Below are 22,557 nucleotides of genomic sequence, written 5' to 3'. Positions count from 1 at the left end.
GAGGAAGAGACATTAAATATGGGGCTCTCTCCTGGGTAAGGTTGCAGATTTCCAAAATACCTTTACCTTTGTTTCCTTTCAACATATCAGTCCTGACCATGCCAGCAAATAAATTCAGGAGGAAGAAGACAAATAGATGTGCAGATTTATGGCTCAGTACTGTAGAAGATTATTGTTACTGAAGTGGCCCCATTAGTGAATGGCCCACGGTCCTGCTACAGCTTTTCAACATTCATTCTGGTGGATAAAACAGCTTAACTGAGAAAATCAACGGACTGCACACCAGATTATATGCTTAATACTTGTCACATGGATGCCTAAAAAAAAAAAACCACTTCTAAAGATGTTGCTTTTGAATAGGATGTTCCCCCACGCAAACAACAACAGCAACAGACTTTATCAAACATCGTAAGAATAAAGCAAAGCGCCATTATATTTCATGGTATTCACTGATTAAGTGCTCCAGGGAAGAGGAGAGAGGAAAAATAATTTAAAGTAAATGACTTCCAAGAAACTAAATGATAAGGCTTTGTTTTTCCTTTTTTTTAAAAACTAGATGCTAAAGAATCAAAGAAGAGATTCAAGTTTGTATTAACCTATGTGCAAAGCTTTCTACGCTCTGCTTTCTCTCCTAGCTTAAACTGGGAGTTTAAATACTTTCTATAAATCAGGACCAAACTATACTAATTCCAGAATCCCAAGACAAAGGGGGTGGGGGAAGGAGACTTAACCCTGTCTTCCACTGATGTAGTCCTCAGGTAAAGACTCACAAATTTCTTTTGTGCATAGCTTGCCCTCACATTTGAACCTGCTAAATGAGACTCTGCTATAGGCTTGTTTAACATTTGCAATCTCTCAGTTTCATAGTATGACCTGCAGTGCATACCAGAATTCTACCAAATGCTTCGAAGGAAGGATGTTTCATTTCCCCCATTATCTGTTCATGGAGATAGGCTACCAGAATCCAAATGGTAGTCCACTAGTCCAACTCATTCTCAGGATGCCACAATCTTTTTAGTTGGGAACATAAAAAATTAAAATGCTTCTCTCCCACCTCTGTCTCCACCCCCCACCCCCATGAAGTACTGGGCACTAGTTACTTGCTGCAATATTACCTTCTGGCTCTAAGTATCAATTTTGTCTTACTAGGTGAGCACCAATAGTTGTCAATCTGTTTCTTGAATAGTACTTCCACAGCATATAAGTCCTAATGAACATAATAAAATTCTGGGGAATTCTCAGAATTTATAAAATGTGTGTCCTCCTTAACCATGAAAAAGCCCCATGTGAATCTTCTTAATTCTTGGGAGTTTTCAACAGAAACCCCAAGTTACATGTTTTCAAGCTTTTATAACTGCAATGATTAGATAAAAGGTTCCTTTCCTACACTGAAAGCTAGCATTCGCAGGGGTCTGACAAAGTCATTGCATTCCATATTTGATGGTTAGATAAGGAAGAACAAAAATCTGCAGCTAAAGATTTGGCTGAAGAAGAACAAGAAGTAGTTGCTAATACATGATCTCAGCCATTCTTCCAACAACCTTGTAGGACAGGTTAGGATACTCTCCCCGTATCTTAGATGAGGGCTGAGACAATGGAATGCCTAAAGCCACCTACTAAGTTCCTGGATAGGGTGACAACTGAACCATGGACTTACTACCTTACAACCGATGCTCTTTAGGCCAAATTAGACATGTCAATTTTCGTGCTTTTAGCACTTGCAGACATAACTTTTTAAAACCATTTTTTTTGGGGGGGGGGCAGGACAAACCAGCACTGTAGCATGTGGGATGAAGGGGGATCTTTAATCATTCGCTCCTGCCATGGTTGTGATCCTAATGGCCACCTAACCCATCCAGCCACATCCTCCTCCTTCTCACTCTTGCATGCACTGTACTTTGCAAGGTTTCACCACCGCAATCACAACCAATATAAATCCCACAATTTCTAATGCCATTTGTTATTGTTAAAATGTTTATCTATTTAAAGACCCCGGAGCAGTACACTACATCATTTTTAGAAAGCAAGTGGGGGCACCCACAACTTAATGCTTTAGATCAGGCATGGGTAACTTGTGGCCCTCCAAATGTTTTGGCCTACAACTCCCATCAGGCTTACCCAGCATAGCCAATGGTGAAGGAACATGAGTGTTGCAGGCCAAAAAAAACCCCTGAAGGACCACCAGTTGCCCACCCTTGCTTTAGAGCATTCAAAGTGCTTCACATACATTTGGACATCATACTAAACTATAGTTTATGAATGAGCCCAGCTGTGTTTACTGCTCCCATGTAATCCTCCAGTGCAGCAATGTGATTAATGTTAGCTATGGTTAGTTTCAAATAAGTGTGGTTTACAAAGTTGGCTTGTTTAAATTAAACACAATTAAGATTTACAACAGTTCTGTGTTCAGATGACAGCAAAGTGTGATAAATCAAAAGTGGATGTGCTTGAACTTCTCCGTCCAGAAGCATGGTAGGAGGAGTGAGGGGTAAACCTAGGTGGAAATTAGGATTATTCTGTTTCACTAAACTGTAGTTTAGTGTGATGTCTGAACTGAGCTATAATCTCAGTAATCCCAACAACACATTAAGGTAGACCAACATTCACATTCTCATCTTAGATATGTGGGAAATTGAGTATGAGATATAGCATCTTGAGAAAATCCACCTAGCTAGTTGATGACTGAGGTTAGCTTTGAACCAGTAACTTCCAAATCACTACTAACACTCTTAGCCTTGACTAGACACATGCAACATAATGAGGAAGTTGTAACATAGAAACACAGACACTTGACTATTTCTGGAAAAATGTCCCCAGAAGACCATCTAGATTAATGGGTACATTCAATATTAATTTTTGTCTGAGTGCATAATTGTTCCAGATTAAAGACACCAAAACAATTTCATAACAAGGTTATTAGTGGAATGGAACTTTTATTCCAGTCCTAATGAAGCAGATATTGTGAAATCTTTATCTGAGCAAACATCCCCAGAGTGAACTTTTGCTCCCTCAGAAGGACAACAGTCTCTGAAAGTACAAGGGTAGCTTAGTGATCAACCTCTCTGAACCCCCTCACATGGAGTTCCACATGTTTTGCAAAAAGCCTTTCTTCTCAACTGTTATTTGCTGAAGCTGCAAGACAGGTCTGAGAAAGGGGTTAAGGATGCAAAGGATTGCATAAAACTATGGACAGTTACTGGTTAACTCAAGACAAGCCTTTTATTTGTGACTGTCTTGTTTATCACTTAAAAATGATAGGGTCATACGTTTTCAGGAATGCATGTTCTTGGCAGTTCGGGTGCACATGAGACCAGCTCAATTTTTCCCAATGTAACATTTGCAATAGTCCTCCATGATTAAGGCATCAATGCCCTTCTTTGGATAGATCATAAAAAGCCCCAGAAAAACTGCCCCAAACAGCAAGCAATTTGTTCTCCTACCTCAACATCATGGGGCTCGTCACATTTGCCGGGATCTTCCCCGCCCAATAGGCCAGCGTGGGAACGCGGTGTCCGCCTTCCCAGGTCGTTTGTTTGGCTGAGCTGCCACCTGGGAAATTGAAATGGAGAAATTTCAGAGTGGTGTACAAGATAAAATAAAATAAAAACAGAATAAAAACACATTAAAATATCTGACTTCCCCATCACCATCACCTTGACCACCTAGGCCTGGGGACCGAGAACCGATTGCATCACTCTAAATTAAATCTTGCCCCACTGTTAAACCAAGAGATAATAGAATTCTTCAGAGCCTAGACGTTGTGCTCCTTTTAATGCCTCCTGCACCGACCATGTTCATGTCTCATGTTCTACTCGTAAATGATTTTCAGAAGTGCTGCTACATAGCCAATTGCTCACGATCTCCAATTTTCTGATTCCTCTCATATATCTGTTTTGTTGTTCTCTGCTCCCTCTCCAGATTATAGACACAATTCAAATTTTAGTCTCGAAACTAAAACAGGAATGTGCAACCGGTGTCTTATAAAGCAATTTTAGCTGCCACTCCTTCCTCCTGCCTCCTACTCCCATCTTGCATCCCTATCAAAAGGAAATCAAGGTCTCAGGCTCAAGAAACATCCTGGCCTAGGTTTAGATATAGCTGTCCATGACACACACCTTTTAATCCAGCTGAACTGAGACAAATGTCTGTTGCGTTCTTATGTGGTTTCAGTAGCTAATTTGCTTTTTTAAATTGAATGGTTCCGCTTCTGCAAATGAGCAAAACGAAACAAACTGAATTCAAATGACTTTTTTCTAAAGTCTGAGAATGGCCTGTTGACAAAAACCTCTCTCTTCCCATACATAGTGCAGTGTTCTTAAACACACAGAGCAGCAAAGACGTCCCAGCCCTAATAGGGACTTGTTTTGGGCCGTCTCTTTGCTGAAGCACACATCCACACACTAATACATGCCCCCATGGCTTTTATTTCAATAATCAAATGTTATGCAAGCATTCTATTGCATCAAATTATAAAGGCCAAGGCTTCCAGGGAAAATCTGACGGACGACAGAAACAGAATGTTCCCTTGTAAGGGGGGGAAACAAACCGAAATACACCACTTGGAAAAGGCAAACATGGAAAATTACTAGTGGAAGGGATGACACTCGACCCATTATATATGTCACTCTTCTCAGGATACAGATACAGGTTCTTTCGAGAGGAATATAGGCAGGGGCAATTGCTTATACACACATTATAATGTAGGGTGAGCATATAAAAAGGAGGTCCTGCAGCTTTAACTGTTGTGATGAAGAGGGAATTTCACCAGGTGCTGTATGCATGCAAATGAGAAATGACACCTGCTGAAATTTCCTTTTCTATACAACTGTTAAGATACAGGAGCCCTGTCCTCTTTTTTATATGGTCACACTATTATAATGCCCAGTGCTCCGGTTCAGTGGATTCATCTTTTCAGGGAGGGATTTTCAACCAGTTCTAGAACTCTCCCTGAAGCATCAGGATCTTCAGGGAGAGTTCAGAGAGGATCGCAAATTTGTCTTCGATACTGACAGCTCAAGTGACCTCACTGTCTCAGAGCCGAGGCTGGTGCACCAGCTGTGGGCCTTGTGGACAGAGGTGGCACAGCAACGGCTCTCCCTGAGTATACTTCCCTGAGAATTTCAACGTCAGTATGTGGAATGAGATATGCCAACTCTAGAATCCTTCAGACCAAAACAGATTCACGAATTAAAATAGAAAAGTGCAGTTATTGATATAAAGTAACAGTCAGAACAGATTGTCATTTAAAACAGAATAGCAAATACTAGATATTTCTGTTAGTGCACTTGTTTTCAACAAGAATGTTAAGGAGAATTGCTGGTCTTAAATACTATGTAAGTAATGGTTATTTTATATGATTTTATGTTCTAGGTAGCGTGTTCCTGAGGAAGCACTCCCTCTCTCCCTAACTCTCATTTCATTCCTTACTCTTTTATTCTAATTGTAACTTTTCAACTGACTCTCCCCATCTGTCACTCGCCCTGACTCCACCCACCATTCTGTTTCACTGACCTGTTGTCGCTCATTCTTTTGATACAAAACAAGTTCCATAAACACTTGAAGCAGCTCAGCCAATCACTGACAGAGGTTTCATCACCACCACTGCTGCCACCATGGTCACATCCCATAATTGATTATAATACAGATTCACACACATACACATCTGGTATACCTCAACCTTGATATCATATTGTCAAAAGTCCCCTAACCATTATGGACTGACTGAGAAGAAAATTTCCAAAATCAATTGTAAGAATATAACAAGAGCCATTCTGGATCAAAAGTCCATCAAGGCTAATACCCTGTTTCCGAACAGTGGTCAATAGCCCTCCCCCATTGGTAATCCCTGACCCCAGCAATTGGTGTCAAAGTAGTATGTGTCCTCTGAATCAGGAGCTGTCACTGGGCCTGTTCAGACAACACACTAAGCCATGGTTAGGCCGCTAAACCTTTTATAGCAATTGGTTAGTGAGCATGCTTTAACTGTAGTCATGTAGCCGCAATGGTTAAGAATGGTTCACACAACACACTAAGCCATAATGTTTAGCTCAAAATGCTTAACCACCATGGCTTAGTGTGTTGTCTGAGCAGGATCACTGTACAGAAATTGCCATCTATGAATTTGTCTAATCCAGTTTTAAAGCCATCTGAGCCATTACAACAGCAAACTCCATAAACTAATGACGCCTGGTATGAGTTTTATTTTAGATAAGCAGGGAAAAACTGATAGGGGGTTGTCAATTTAAGAAATAGCACCAATCAATGTGAATTGCTTAACAAATTTCCATCAACAAAAAGTTACGTCACATGGTCACAGATGATCATTTAAAACTATGGGAGGGTTTTGAAAAACAAAGACAGCAAGCCTGGAACTGTGAGTTCTGAAACAGCTTTTTATTATACATGCCTGACCATTCCTTTCTATATTTAGAAACTGAGAGGAAACAGATGTAGGAATAGCTGCTACTTCTATTCCCAGAGAGTAATTGGGGAAATATGTCTTTAAACACACACAGAGACCCCCGTATGATAGAAGCAGAACCAGGCAAGAGCTGTTACACACTGCAGCCTCTGCCTACCTCAGCATAAATAACTCTGCCCAACGGTCTTCTAGCTGAGCTGAAAGACAGAAACCCAAGCACAGCTCTGATTCGAGGGCTCTTCGTAATGATAGAGATGTTTTAAAACAATGGAAAACAAAGGTACCTCTTTTGGAAACTTGATAGCGTCTACCAAAACAAACAAAGGTTTCAGTGAAACCAAATGTGGTTAAATATAAGGAATGGGTGGAGGGCCAAACAAATGCCTAGAAGTTCCTATTCCACCAGGGATAAACTCCAGCAATTAGGCTCTGTCTGAATTGCAGGTAGATAGTTTGTACTGGAGCAGTATTTAGGGGCTTTGCTTACAACACATGTGTCTTCATCTTCCAGTGATTCTATTTTTTCTTTTTAAAAAGTGCACCCTGCACCTCCACACTTCTATTATTCTTCAGTGGTTGGGTTTTCTTTGGGGGAGTGAGGGTGTGATTTTACAACATCCTGCAGAACCCAGGGAACAAATCCAGTCCGCAAAGCCTCTCATGATGCCCTTGGATATGTCTACCTTTCCCCTTTCCTCTTTGAATTAGCACACCTACAGCTCCTGTCCAGTACCATAAAGTTTAGTGGTTCTACACATACACCACTTCTTAGAAGATGATTGCAGACACATTTAAAAACTAGAGTAGTGCTCACTTAACATAAATAGTGAAAGAAAGACTCCCCAAGACCCTAACAGCAACAGCAGCAAACACCAAGCCACAAGACCAAAATATAAAGTCATGCCACTTACAATTTATCCATCTCACAATTCCAGCCATGGGGAAGGGAAATCTCTCAAAAGAGAGAGTGAGTTAGTGGGTGGTATCTAGCGTGGGCTTTATCTTAGCAGAAAGTGCTTCCGCTTGTGCAACTTTGCCTCAGCCAAAGCTGTTCTTGGGGATTGGGGAACCTTTAGGAACAGAAAGGGATACAGCATAAATGGAATCACTGAAAATGGGTACCTTGATTTATGCAAGTGGAAGCACTTTCAACTAAGACAACACCATTATCAAGTATTACTCTCTGTCAATATCTCTCTATGTTGAAACACTGACTAATTGGTAATAACAGTCTCTCCCTGTAAACATGCAAAAGCTAAGCCCTTAGATTAGGAGGCACTGTCCTCCAAAATTTGAACTTCAAAGATTACATCCAAGTTAAAACTGGGAATATGGTTATTACTATTGAGTCCAAGGATTTACATTGAAAGTGTGTTGTTGTTGTTTATAAATCTAAGGTGAAAACTGTCCCCAGTGCTGATGACAACGACACAAATTTATTCATCACCCTTACATTGTGTATTTCCTCAAAGGAAAATAATTCTAGGGTCTTGGAACTGTTAAGGTTTTTTTTCCACCTGAAAATGTCTGTGTATCATGCTGGCATTTTGTAATCCATCACATAATGTCTTGGGTTCTCTTTGGAGTGCATAACACTTCAGAATTGGTACATAAAAGAGAATCATCATTTCTCTTGTAGTATCTGAAGGTATTTGAGAAAGTGAATCAGAGCATCACACAACCCCTCTCTATGCATCGTTGCCAATTGCTGGGGCAGAAACTACCTATACAAGGATGGGCCTTATTCATGCAGGGAGCACTGCTAGATGATGTTGGTGGAGGGCAGCAAACAAAATACATAGCACGAGTCTAAGGCCATACCTAGACGGGGCTTTATCCCAGGGCAATCCCCGGGATTGTCCCTGTGCGTTCACATGATGCACAGGGGATCCCGGGATCAGGGAGGGATGATCCCTCCCTTGCCCCGGGATATGGCCCTACACTTTAGGCCCGCTTTTTCCGCAGTCTCCGGCCCACTGTCACGGTTTGTCCCAGCTCCTTGCGGTTACTCGCGAGGAGCTAGGACCCGCACAGGGGTGGGGTGGGGTGGGGGGAGCGGGAAAATGTTTAAAAAATTTAAAAAACCTTACCTTTTGCACACAAGCACTCCTTCCTCTTTAAAAAAAATGGTGGGTGTGACATCCTCTCCCTCTGAGGTTATCGTGCGCCACGTGTAAACAGAGGGGGAGATCTTGCGATAAAAATATTGCGAGATCTTCACCCCTCCGTCGCGCTAGACCACGTAGGTCTAGCTGAGGCCTAAGTCTTTCACAACAAGGGTGCTAGAGACAGTGAACATGAAACTATCAGCCTGAAACAGAGAACACAGCCCAACTTCCCTTTCAGCTTTTTGCCTGAATTTGAACAAGGGAACTTGTAGAAAACAGATGGCACCCACCACACAGGCCTTACAAAACTGCCAAACAGGCCTTAAACAGAAGAGTGATACTTACCTCTTTTTCCTTGCCATATCCCAGTGTACGGACCAACACTTCCTGCATACTCGCACTTCTCAGACCAAGGCCCGTTGTCTCCTAGGATGAAAAGAAAACATCTTGCTGAAAAGAGAGAGTGTGTGTGTGGAGGGGAACAGAACAGGAAAGCAAAGAGGGCTAGTAATGGCAATAGCTAGGGAGGTCATCATCTATGACCAAAAGATGGTTTCCATCTTTTTCAAATGGTCATCATCTATGACCTAGTTCATACATTACAACAACCCTGAGTAGGAGTTGAAAAATGGGTTATTATCTTTAACCCTGAACTATAGTTTAATTATGGGTTGTTAACCACAAACAACTCAGAGTTCACAACTCATCAACCATGGCTTCTTTTCCTGGGTTATTCATGGTTAACAACCCATTGTTAAATCATAGTGCAGGGTTCAAACGTGATGGCAACCCATGATTCAACAACAACCCATACTCAAACCATACTTCAGTTATCATTACCTGCAAACCAGGTTGAGATTAATTCTGAGATTACTCAACTTCTCCTGCAGGGGGGGGGAAATACCACCACACCACCCCCATCCCAGGAGTCTTTCCCCTGGTTCCATTAGTTCCTACAGGTATGAGATTCCCACTTCACCAGTTAAATTGGAGAATGGAGGCTATGGATCCTGTACAGGGGTTATGCGCCTTTCCCTCACCCTCCGATTTCACTCCTTCACCTACTAAAATCAGGCCTATCCAATGTAATGGTGTAACCTAGTGTGGTGTAGTGGCTAGAGTGTTGGACCGGGAGTTGGGAGAGCTGGGTTCTAGTCCCCACTCGGCCATGGAAGCTCACTGGGTGACTTTGGGCCAGTCCCAGACTCTCAGCCCAGCCTACCCAACAGGGTTGTTGAGGATAAAAATGGAGAGGAGCAGGGTTATATATGCCACCTTGAGTTCCTTGAAGGAAAAAAGGCGAGATATTAATGCAATCAATCAATCAATCAATCAAGTTCCTCACATTGCATAGGGCCAATTCTAAAAGGCTCATGGGGGCTCTGAAAGCCAAAGCAACATTGGCTTCATCTGCCAACCCTCCACCCCAAAACCCTGGCTGGCAAAGGCTTTGCTCAGGCCGTGCAAAGCCTTTGTCCGCCAGGGAAACTGCACCGGAGAATAAGCTGCACAAGAGAGAAAGACTGACTCAGGGTTAGTAAGTTTCATGGCTGAGGGAGGATTCGAATCCAAGGCCAGCACTCTAGCTACCACATCTGAGCCATTCAACATGCTGCTTGAGCAAGATACAGTGGTATTTGTTCCCACTGGTTATATTACATGGGCTGCTTCTTAGTAACCCAACCAAATCCAAAGAGATCGCCTTGCATTTCCTACACAGACCCTTGGGTGGTTCCCACTAACATCAGCTATCCAAGCAATCTTCATTACAGTGACTGGCTTTTACTGCTTCACCTGTGAACCAGAGGAATGTGTTTTCTTTTGCAGCGCTGTCAACTTTGTCCTTTATCTGTCCCACCAGGGCATCCATCTCCCTCAGGTTGGCTCCATACAGATCTTGCCAAGACGGATTCCATGGTGGCTCAGGCAAAACCAAAGGCACGTGCATATGAGCCAGAGCGAGATATAGGAAGAAGGGCTGACTGCTCTGGCTAGAGAGAAAACACAGGAATGCACATGGGTTAATTAAGTAGAATTGGACAAAGCTTGGTGAGAATGGAGCTGGCATTGCTGTCCATAATCTCTTACTTACTATTATTACATTTTTAAAAAGAAAGCCTTTGAATTATCCTTGGCTATAGCACTGGATCAACATTCTCAAGAGTTGTGCTTTCAATTCTCTAATTTCTTGGACAAGTCCCCATTTGCAATTTTTCTATTTATCTAGACCAGCATTTTTCAGCCTACTGGAGTCCTTTTCACATCTGTCATGGAACTCCAGTTCGTTGCAGAGGAATCTGATACACGTTCTAGGACCCACAGCCCAGCCTCTCCACTGCCCCAAGTAATCTGAGAGTGCTACTTAGAAAATATCCAATATTTTCTGGTGTCTGCACATTGAAAGGAAAGATGAGAAGCAGTAGATAAGCTATTTTTCAGGAAAATTTGTCAGCCACTATTGATATTTTTTACTGGGGAAATGGCAATTCATTGGTAAGACATATTTTGCTGGACGATGTCTTAAAGAGAGGCATGTCAAATCGCCAAAAGAAATGGTAGCCTAGAGTTCCCTTATCTAGCAGCAGCATCTTTGCAAAGAAAAACAGAACAGTAACTATTCCTATGAGAAGAGCAGGGGAATACAGTGAGAACAACGTAAATGGAGAGAAAATACATCATGAAATGGATTCTAGTGGGCTCAACTGGAATATAACTGGATGAACTTGGGAGAAGTATTTATTTATTTATTTATTTATTTGTTTGTTTGTTTATTTATTTATTGCTTGCATTTATATTGTGCCTTTTTTCCTACAAGGAACCCAAGTTTGCGTACTTAATCCTCCTCCTCTCCATTTTATCCTCACAACAACAACCCTGGGAGGTAGGTTGAGAGTCAGTGATTCGCCCAAAGTCACCCAGTGACCTTCCATGGTTGAGTGAAGACTAGAACCCGATTCCCAGTCCAACACTCTAGCCACTATACCACACTGGCTCCTTCACCTCCATTTTGCATTTTGGGAATGGAGACTGGAATACACTGCCTCAATTAAAGTCATTCAAATGAGCAAAGAAACAGTCCTCAAACACCAAACTACTGTGATGGCCATGTTTCCTCCTCCTTGCCCCAATCTCTCACCTCACCCATAATTTCAGCATATATTTCCGAAGAAACAGCCAGAAACAGCAACAGAGGACAAAGGGATTGTTGGCTCCTGTGCTTACAAAACCTATCTGACATGCCAAGTGACCAGTGAGCTTACTCCAAAGGTGGTTCCAATCAGCCCAAGAACTGCACTCGATTCTAGCATCTGCAGGGGTAGAAGGCCCTGGCAGTAATGTTGTTCTTTCCTGTCATAAGCAGAGAATCAGATTTTCTGTTGATACATCCTAGGATTTTTCTGTTTACTTTTTCTTCCTTGCTGCTAAGTGCTGCCTCAGAGGTTTGAGGCCTACATCCACAGCACCAGTCTCCACCCCTGTCTAAGTGACTGACTCAAAAAAATCTTGAGAGGAGCCATTTCCTCTCGCACAATTTAGTTCCTAAACTCATTAGCGTTCATTTCCCTGAAGTGATTACGCAGACATGGTTTCCCTAGGCAGCACTCCTGTTTGCCTCTTTTCCACTAGGCTAAAGCAGAGCTTGGGTATCATCAGCCTGCCTTTGCAATCTCCTTGCCAAAAGACCTTGACTCAATCCTGCATAACTATGAGCCACTTCATGTATTACCCACCCAACATTAGATTTTAGTTCTTACAACCTTGGGAAGATGTCCCATCTGAGGATCTTTCTAGATAATTATAAAGCAGCCAACGTTAGCACAAAAGTCATGCTTTCTCTCTCTCTCTCTCCGAAGCGGCTCAATATCCGTTCAGTGCACAAATGATGGAGGAAGCATATGAAGCTGGATTCTACCAAGTGGGACCATCAGCTGCTTGGCTCAATACTGTCACTCTGACAGGCAGCAGCAGTTCACCAAAGGCTCATGAAAGAGGCCATATCCCCAGCCCAGTTACTTGAGACAAAACCAAGGACCATGGACATGTAAAGCATGAGCTCTGCCCCTTCCCTATATTTGTGCTTGCTTCTGGTTTTGTTCATGAGGGGAAATAACTGCACAACCTGTGCATTCTTAACACTTGTTATCAATACAGCACTAAAACCTTGGATCACTAGAATGTACTAGAAAGAGGCGCCTACCTTGTAAAGACTCATAATGTGGTACCGCACACTGAAAACTATTAACTGTCTTACTCTGAAATTTTGATGCTATTAATCTCCATTGCTCCTGAGACCAGACTGACAAATTCTGTAAGACTGACAGAAAGAGTTTAAGCGATATGCAGGATCAGGCTGTGGGTGAGGGAATAAGCACCGCTAAGAGAGATAACAGCAAGAAACATCAAGAAATCTCAGTAGTCTTTCTTGACCTATTTAGAGGTTAGCCACCCTCTACTTCGACTTTATCTCTCCGCACCAACACTTGACAACCAGAAGGTACAATTCCTTCCTTCCTCCCCTCTCCTCCCAATGGAGATTAAACTGGAAATAAGCTGGGAAAGGATATGAAGGCTGGGAAGACAAGTGAGCTGGGAACAAAATCAGGAAGGAAGTGTACTGAGGTAGGAATTAGGGGATCTAATTCTGTTTATACTACTGTTCACAGTGTTCTTTTCATATCTTTGTGAAAATGACTCCGAGGTTTTTTTAAAGACTGGCACAAAGCAAGGGAGAGGAACATGTCTAATTTCTCCTACAAAGAGAGAATTGCAAGGATGAGAACTATTTTCAAGGGATGCTATGTATGGAAAGGCCAAACCAACCAGGTACATTTCACCTGGAGAACACTAAATGAAGCTGGAATAGTCTGCTTTCAAATACTGTAAAGGATGTTAGAAAGAATCAAGAAGACAACTGTTTCCTATAGCCACACAAGATAGACAAGAAGCTATCATTTCAAACAACAGGAAGGTAGGCTTACAAAAACTTTGGGAATATTTTCCTAAGAGTTCAGACAGCAGTAAAATTTCCTAAGAAAGATGAGAGAACCTCAGAGAGAGAGAGAGGGGGAGAGAGAGAGAGAGAGAGAGAGAGATTGGACTTTCAATCTCTTGAGAAAGCTGTAGCCCCAGGGGACAAGAAGATTTATTTATTTATTTATTTATTTTATTACATTTTTATACCGCCCAATAGCCGAAGCTCTCTGGGCGGTTCACAAAAATTAAAACCATCATAAAACAACCAACAAGTTAAAATACAAATACAAAATACAATATAAAAGATCTACTTCTACTCTCCTATTGTCACTTTTCCTGTACACCATACAGCTGACCCAGAACTAAAATGAGCGACAATGACATTTACCAAATGCAATCTGCTTCCTACAACTCAGTCCCACAAGCTACGAGGGAAATCTGAAGACTTGGAAAATGGAAGATCCAAGAGATGTTTTTCAAGTCCAAAAGTATTATGAATCAAGGAGGTTTGACTTATACATTTTGCTCAACTTTGGTGTTCTGATTATAAGGATTCTTTGGCTTGGCTTTTCTCTGCTTCCAACAAAAGCAAGTCATGACCTGGGGAGAGCCACAAATAAAGAATCATTTAAGGTGGTAACGGACATCTCCCTCATATGTAGCCCAGCTGAAGATAACAGAATCCAGTCCATATTCTACAGCTGAATGTTACACACACCTATAGTTATTCTCTACAACCTGGTTGTCCAGATGTTTCACACTACAACTCCCAGCATTCCTAACCATTGGCCATGCTGGCTGAGGTGATGGGAATTGGTCCAAAACATCTGGAGGGCACTAGGTTGGGGAAGACTGCTCTACATTACAAGGAATTCAGCAGGATTAAAATGAGAGTAACCCATATAAACCCATTTTGTAAATTCCAGGTGGTTTTAGCATTTCCACACAGCAGAATCTTAACAAGGAGAAAGGCATCCTGTCAAGAAGAACCTATATATATGGGGAAGGGGGTTGATTATCACCCAGGCTGTTGTTGTTTTTAAATAACCAGAGAACATATCCTGGTTTTTTTGTTTACAGCTATATTTAACTCCTCAGACAAGGCCTGCTCTTCCTCAGGGCCCTCCAAAGGGGAAAGGGTGGGATGACAACTAATGAGGAGGAACAGGATTACAGCAAGTGTTTTATGTATTTGCGTATTTGTGCGCGTATATGCACATGGGCCTTAAAGACAAACAAACACAAATTTGCCTCACAGATCCCAAGATGACACACAGCACCCTTCATGAAGTTTATCTTTATCGCCAGCCCCCCACCCCACCATATAAAGTCTCCCAACTGTCACCACATATATGACAATAAAAATTAACACTGGCCATTTAGACTGAATTTCCTTCATTTTCCTTACCAAGTACATATTTTAGTAATTCCTACCACTTCCTTCACTTCCAACCTGATTTCATGAACTAGTAAGGCAGACAGGTAGACAGGCAGCGAAGACCTATAGAATTTGCTTTGTTGACATATTCCTGCAAAGGATGAGCTTAAAAAAAATGAGCCAAGTATCACCACTGAACTGTCAACCCAATGCATTCATAAACTGCACCTCCCCCCTCCCCAAAAGTATATAATTTCTTTTTGGACTTAAGCAAAATAACCAATAGCAGAACAAACAGTAGATTGTATCCAATGTTAGTCCTGCTTGTAGTAGAAGTCCCATTGAAATGAAAGGGATTTAAGGTAGTTATAATTTAAGTCCCATTCATTTCAATGGGTCTACTCTAAGCAGGACAGCCATTGCTTACAACCCTATGATTTCTCTTCTGCAATCATACTGACTTGAAAAATGAAGGGAAAAGGAAATATGACTACAGTAGCAAGAGTTAAAGAATTTTAAAACCAAGGCTGGCTCTTCTATACAGGCAGATTAAGCAGCTGCCATGGTGTGCCATAATTCAAGGGCCTCTCCCTCATGGGGGCTGGCTATCTGGCACCAGCTTTCTCTGCTGCAGGGTGGCAGTGGCTAATCCTGACGCAGAGAGAGGTGCAGGGTTTCTGGTGGCCATTTGGCTGTCTGGGCCCACCCCCTGCACTCTGCCCAGGTGGACGGTGATCAATCAGGGGTCACTATCCGCCTGGGGAACACCTCCGCCGTGACGCTGGAGTAAGGATAGACGCTGGATGCACCATATTCACCTTGCTCTGGAAAAAAAGTCAGGGTAAGTCTGTGACTTTTTAAAACCGCAGCTTTGCAGGAAAGCCTTCCGATGGCTGTGAAGTGGCTGCTGCATCATATAACCAACGCAGCGCCACCGCGCACCCACCACAGAACTTTCAGAGGCAGCCCCATGGTCAGGTCCTGTGGAACTGGCCTCTGCCTATGTTGTTGGGCTATTTAATTTCAACTCCAGCCATGTGGAAGCTGCTCCTACATGCTTGTGTAACAGGTAAAGGGCTCCTAATAGCTTACTCGAATCATTTTAGCTCAACACTAGAGGAGAAACTGAACAACAGGAGTTACTATAGGCAGGGAGCACCTTTTAGACTGTGTGTGGGGATAATGTTTTCTCCCCTCCCTTCCCCAGAATGAAGGCTGGTTTTAGAGTCAGGAAATCAACTGACTTAGATCAGAAATCTAGTTACAACCATCAAGTGCACACACAAACACACACAAGACTTGCTGCCCAGAGTGTCATTGCCAAATATCCTGAGATTCCAGAAAAGTATCCAGGAACTAGTATGGGGAAGAGAGAAGCTTCATACTTATTATTTCAGCTTTAGTCTTTGTAGCTTCTTTGGAACGTTTGTGGAAGAATAGTTCTCTTCGGTGGAGAGAATTGGGACACAACGGGGTTTGATTCAGTTCTTGGTTGCCTCTCATATTCACACTGGAAGGAACTGCCCAGGGAACTGGCAAAGGGGAGGGGGGAACTCAATGAAGTTTGAAAATTTAATTAGTAACTAAAGATTGGGGCACTCTGGACAGCCACCTTCCTCATCCTTCTGTTCTCTGCCCCGTGTGACCCTTCTCCTCTAGAGCATGAAGCTTGCTATCATGAGGTAGATATCAACATCTCTAGTTAAAAACACATTGGACTCAAGGACCCAGTGTTTACTAAGGACCCAAGAACAAAACAGGAGCAGGGAAAATGAAAATAAATATTAAATGATTAAACTGCTTGAAGATAATAACATGCCCAGATGAAATGTTTCTTGGGTTAACTTCAATGGCTTGCATGAGATTAACTAGATGAATCCAGTTCTGATATCCATTAAAAAGAATTCCTGCAATTAAATTTTTATTTTTTAAAAAAAGGTTTTTCATTAACCCAACACCTATTTGTATATACTCTGATCTCACATGGGTACAAATAGTTCAGAAACAGTAACAGTAAAAACACTCAGAGGACATGAGATTTTCAAAATCTCAGGGTGGTGTAGTGGTTACAGTGTTGGACTTGGGAGACATGGGTTCTAGTCCCCACTCAGCTATGAAGCTCACTGGTTCTCAGCCCAACCTCCCTCACAGGGTTGTTGTGAGGATAAAACAGAGAGGAGGAGGAGGATCATGTAAACTGCCTTGGCTTCCGTTCAAGAGGGCGGGAAGCAATAAATAAATAAATACATTAAATTAAATTATAACAAAAGGTCATAAGCATTTATCCAGGTTTGTGAAATACATATGAAAATGCCTTGACCCAGACTGGTAAGATCCAGTGCTAGCACAGCACTGTACAAGTGACTTGCTTTTTGCTTCACGTGTCAATTCAGATGTTATGTGTGCATTTGCAACTCTTTACAAATTCCATGAGTACATCCCCAGGTACAGTGGAAGAGTCATCTGCATGAACCCTCCATTACCAATAAAACTATATTATTTACACATCATGGTGAGGTCATGTAACTTCATTTCTACAAAGTAACAAACCTCCTATATCCATACCTGTGGGTATGGATATAGGAGGGGTCAATGCCACTGACACCAATTCACCAATACTGTTTACAAAATGCACAGAAATATAAACTCCAGGAAATAGAAGAGGCCTTATTCTGCCCAGGCTACTCTTTACACAGAAATAAAATCACATCAGAACTAAGGGGCCTAATTATGGCATTTTAATATACAAGAAGCTATTTAAAAAATTCAAAACTGTGTTCTTTGTCCTCTTGAACGAAGTGATAGTTAATAGATCTCAATCTGAGGTGCTTAAATCTATAGATTTAACCAGTAGCTAAGAGATTAGTAGACACTGACACATAAAATATGTCTTTGTCCTCAGTTACACTGTTACTGCCCAGCCAATGGTTCGCCTTTTCAGTGTATGACCTCTGTAACTTGTCAAAGCCATGGATTAGTGATTGTACAGCTCAACAGTGTAATGTTTGCCCAAACTCTTAGTGAAGGCAAGGGTTTTGTTTATGGTTTTGGTCACCACACAACCTAAAAAATAAATACGTCCTCTACTCATGTGTTATATACCTAGCCACTCCCAGGCTCTGTCTTGTCCTTTACCTGCCCTATGTATCACCTTATAATTCATTATGGAGCGTATGTATATTCCAAACCTGCAGCACTGTCTCTCATGCAGGTTAGAATCCATAGCTGCATCAGTGGAGGAATATAACCCTTTATTTCCCTCTCCTCCTGCTAGATCAGGGTGGGCAACCTGTGCACCTCCAGATGTTTTAACCTACAACTCTCATCATCCCTGAGTATTGTGAGCCAAAACATCTGGAGGGCCACACATTGCCCACATCTGTACTAGAACGGGTGGAAAATCCAAGACAGAGATACACCACTGCGAGTTGTAAGCCAGCCAACAGGAACTGCATGAGTATAAACCCAGAGCATGGCAATATTAGTTGTTGTAGGTGGTTATTTATGGGCTGCTAAAGCTAGATTACAACTGAAGCAATGGAAAGAAAACACTCGCTATAAATCAAAGCAATACATCTTATTTCTCAGTCCCAAACCTCACCTAGGAATCTGGCAGCTTCCAGAGCAATTTAGAAGACCTCTGTCCTCCGGTATGCCAGGAGGTTTTTCAATGCTGGCCCTAAACTACATGAGGACGGTACACAATTAAGAATATATAAATAGGGCCTGTAAGTTCTCATCACAGCCATATGGGCACTGCAAATTTAATGGGCTAGAGAAAATGCCTTTGCATGCATCATGTCCAGGGTCTGGCTAGATCAGTGCTTCCCATACCACTGATAGCAGAGGAGCATTCTTTTCTCCTAAATTAAAATGGCATGCACGCAACAAGCCTGTATAAACTAGTTCTTGAGGAACATAGGTGGGAGATGCTGTTGCACCATGTTCTGCTTTGTTGGTCCCTGTTCAACAGCTGGTTGGCCACTGTGTGAACAGAGTGCTGGACTAGATGGACCCTTGGTCTGATCCAGCATCGCTTTTCTTATGTTGTTAGGATATGGGAAGTGATATTGTATAGAAAACTGAAAACATATTTAATAAACTTTTAATAATGGCAACAACAACGTGGAAGTGAAACCTTCCAATCTCTTCCTTTCGACTGCACTGGAGAGGAGAGGGGAGGGGGGAAGTTCACAAGCTCAAGCTTGAGTCAGGCTCATTCGAGTAATGCTAAGCCATAATCCAACATGACACCCAAGCAAAGCCATTGACTACTTAGATGTCCTCACCTTGTGTCATGGATGAACTTGATCGCTTTCTTTGTATACATTGCAGCTAGGCTGGTTAGGTTCACAGGCTGTTGGACAATTGTAAGATTTTCAAAAAGAGGAAGCGCAGTCTCAGAATAGCAGCCTTTCTGGTGGTCGCTGAAGGAAAACACAAAACATACTTTTGAAAAAAAGTTATGAGTATGCAATAGGAGCCTTAATCAGAATGTAATTTTAATATCAATTAACTTTTTCTTTCAACTGTACATATAAAGAAGAGATGTTTATATGAGAATGAGGTTTATAAAATTATGAACAGTGCAGAAAAAGTAAATAAAGAGAAATCTGTCATACACAAAGTCTAATTCTGGGCCATACAACAAAACAGAATGGCAGGCAATTCAGGATAGACAAAAGAAAGTATTTTTCACACAACAAACAACTAATATATGGAATTCATGATCACAGGATATGATGATGGTCGCTGTCTTTGAGGGCTCTAAAAGAAGATTAAACGAATTAATGGAAGATAGATTTGTAAGTAGCTATTACATTTGGATGCTAAATGGAAACTCCATGTTGAGACATTTTATCCTATAGAACGGGGGGAGGAGGGGAACCTCTTTCAGTCTAAGGTCCATATTCAATTTCGGAGAAGTTCCCAAGGACCACATTCCAGTGGTGGGCAGAGGCAAAGGCACACTCAGCAGCCACACAAGGCTGAGAATCTTGGTTGGGTAAAGGGACAGAAAACCAGTGGAGAGGGGGAATGGAATGGAGTATCCTGAAAATAGCCATGTTTAGCTGGCTGGCATATTTCTTTATTTAATTTTCCCACATTTATATTCTGCCTTTTTTCCTCCAAGCAGCATACATATTCCTCTTCCTCGTCCTCTTCTCCATTTTATCCTCATAAAAGTTGGGCTGAGTGTCTGTGACTGGTCCAAAGTCACCCAGTGAGCTTCCATGGCCAAATGGGGACTAGAACCTGGCTCTCCCGACTCCCAGTCTAACATTTTAGCCACTACACCACACACTGAACAGGAGCATTCCATGCTGCCGTATTTTGTTGCAGATTGCCTGTTTGTAGCTCTGATTTCCTAATGCTGAGAACAAGCAACAGGGGATGGCTCTCTCCATAATGCTCCGGCTGTGCATTTCCCAGGAGAATCTGATTCCCACTGTTGAACACACAGCACCGGACGAGGCAGATCCTTTGCCTGATGCAGCAAAGCAATTTGTATGTTCTTATGAACAGAAAGAAAAGCAAAGTCTGATGAGAAAGGGAAGGCAGAACATAAGCTGCTTTGACATCACTGGGGTAAGGATGTCAGAGAAATACGCAACCAATTCAAACAAGTTCGGACTTCTATGAATTGTACAGACTTACAGACCTTTTGTTACTTTGGAAGGGGGGATTTGTACAAGTGTCTATTTACGCTATTGCACTGGTGCAAATGTGTATTTAAAACAGGAACAAATTTCACATACATCCCTAAAAAACATTGATTCCATCAATGAGCGACAGAATGGAAAAAGCCAGCAACCTGTGAAACACAGATGGAATGGATTTAACAAAATCCATCCATCCCTATCTGGATGTGCTTCCAGATGAGGGGCTCCAAACATTGCCAATCAAAATAGATTGAGCAGCTATTCTGCCTTTAAGAAGATAAGAGCCCAGCTGGATCAGACCAAGGGTCCATCTAGTCTAGCACTCTGTTCCCACAGTAGCCAGGCAGCTGTCGACCAGGGACCAACAAAGCTGGACATGGTGCAACAGCACCCTCCCACCCATGTTCCCCAGAAACTGGTGCACACAGACTTACTGCCTCGAATACAGGAGACAGCACACAACTATCAGAGCTACCCACAATGGATTCTTTTCTGGTAAGAAAAATGTCAAAAGAAGTGGGAGAAAACAGGCGCATTACAATGGAAGACATTGTCGTCTAGACTCTCTGTAAAATCCTATGAATGAGGCAAAGCAATTGTACAATAAAAGCCTCATTTGGAAGCAGCCTGGGAGACAGTGACATGCCCAGAGAGACACCATTCCCACGATCCACGGCTCCTTACAGGTGTAGCTTCAGCTATGATGAAGACATGGCACAATTCTGCATTTCTTTTCAGTGAAAGGGGTGGGGTAGGGGAGGCAACTCCGTGCATGTAAAAGGGATGAAACAAAAGAGCCATTTAATGAACTGAACTGAAGCTGTCCACATAGCCAAGAGCACCACATGCTCCTTGGAGTATACACAGAACTCTAGTTAGGGAGCAATGATAGAGGTGAGGCCTCCCAAAGCATTCAGCTCGGCATGCACTGGACCAGACTGGTCCTTAGGACAGAAACATGGTGATACAAGTGACAGAGATCTCACTGAGCTTCAGACTATGAAAAGTCAGACTTCAAGGACACCAGTGCCCATCATCACTGGAGAAGCCATACCTTCCTGTTGTAGAGTGCTTGGGGCAAGCTGGGCAAGGAGGGAGGTTATAGCCTGGTGTGTCGGTGCAGCCCATATCATGGCTATATGGTATCCCAAAGTAATAATCAAAACCTAAAATTAAAGTTACAGTATTAGAATACACAAAGACACCCATTAATCATTTTTGATTGGCTTAAAGCAGCTGTGCACAACCTTTTCTGTCCTGAAGTCCACATCCAGTGATTGTTGGGGGCCGGGGCACACATGAATGCACACGCACATGCAAACACACACTAGCAAGGTGTGTAGTTTCTTCACTGCCAGTAGTGGGGTGGGTATTCTTTTCATACTTGTAAGTAAGCAGGACATTCGGCAGCACTTTCAAATAACATACCATGTCTCTGAATGTCTACACGTCTTCCCAGAAGTAAGCATAAGAGGCATGTATATCCACAGTTAACAGAACAAACCTCTGCATGTCTACTCAGAAGTAAGAAGGACAAGCTTCTGCAGGTGAAGACCCAGAAGTAAGCAGGACTGAATCACCCAGCAGCTTCCTCCAAAGGGTGCTGCCCTTTCTGCCCAACAGGGAAAAGTTCTTATCTCTGATCAGCAGCTAATCCGTGATAAGACTTTTCCCCAGCTAAACCTTGAGATATGCACCCTTTTGCAGCGCTCACCAGGGGAAAGCTCTTATTTTTGAACAGTAGCTGATTGGAGATAAGAGCTTTTCCCTTCTGGATGAGGGGACCCAGGCACAGAAGAAATTGGTGCATCAATCAGCTGGGGTAAGGGAGAGACTGGGTGGATGCCACTGGCTTTGTGCACCCCTGTCTTAAAGAAATGTTTTGCTTCTCAGCAGAATAATTGTCTAAAGTCAAGCACTGGTGACTCGATCCAGGCAGGCAAATATCTAAACGCCAGGGGTTCTATGGGAGATAGAAGAGCCCCTGAGTGGGATCTGAGTGCATGTTCATTG

At 42.4% G+C, this 22,557-nt stretch overlaps 1 protein-coding gene across 1 annotated transcript in view; it reads right to left on the bottom strand.

Annotated features, from left to right (window-relative positions):
* Positions 1 to 22,557, bottom strand: part of ARSG (arylsulfatase G) — a 70,703-nt gene that overhangs the window by 39,215 nt on the left and 8,931 nt on the right. Inside the window, exons 4-8 of the mRNA XM_063120042.1 lie at positions 21,599 to 21,710; positions 19,171 to 19,308; positions 10,324 to 10,520; positions 8,875 to 8,955; positions 3,441 to 3,549 (exon numbers count right to left, since the gene is read on the bottom strand). Coding sequence (XP_062976112.1) covers positions 3,441 to 3,549; positions 8,875 to 8,955; positions 10,324 to 10,520; positions 19,171 to 19,308; positions 21,599 to 21,710 — 637 coding nt within the window. The remainder of the gene's footprint in view (positions 1 to 3,440; positions 3,550 to 8,874; positions 8,956 to 10,323; positions 10,521 to 19,170; positions 19,309 to 21,598; positions 21,711 to 22,557) is intronic.

Source organism: Elgaria multicarinata, chromosome 3 (genome assembly GCF_023053635.1).
Source record: "Elgaria multicarinata webbii isolate HBS135686 ecotype San Diego chromosome 3, rElgMul1.1.pri, whole genome shotgun sequence".
In the NCBI taxonomy this organism is placed as follows: Eukaryota; Metazoa; Chordata; class Lepidosauria; order Squamata; family Anguidae; genus Elgaria; species Elgaria multicarinata.
Note: the sequence above shows the minus strand (reverse complement) of the source record. Positions and strands in the feature narration are given on the sequence as shown.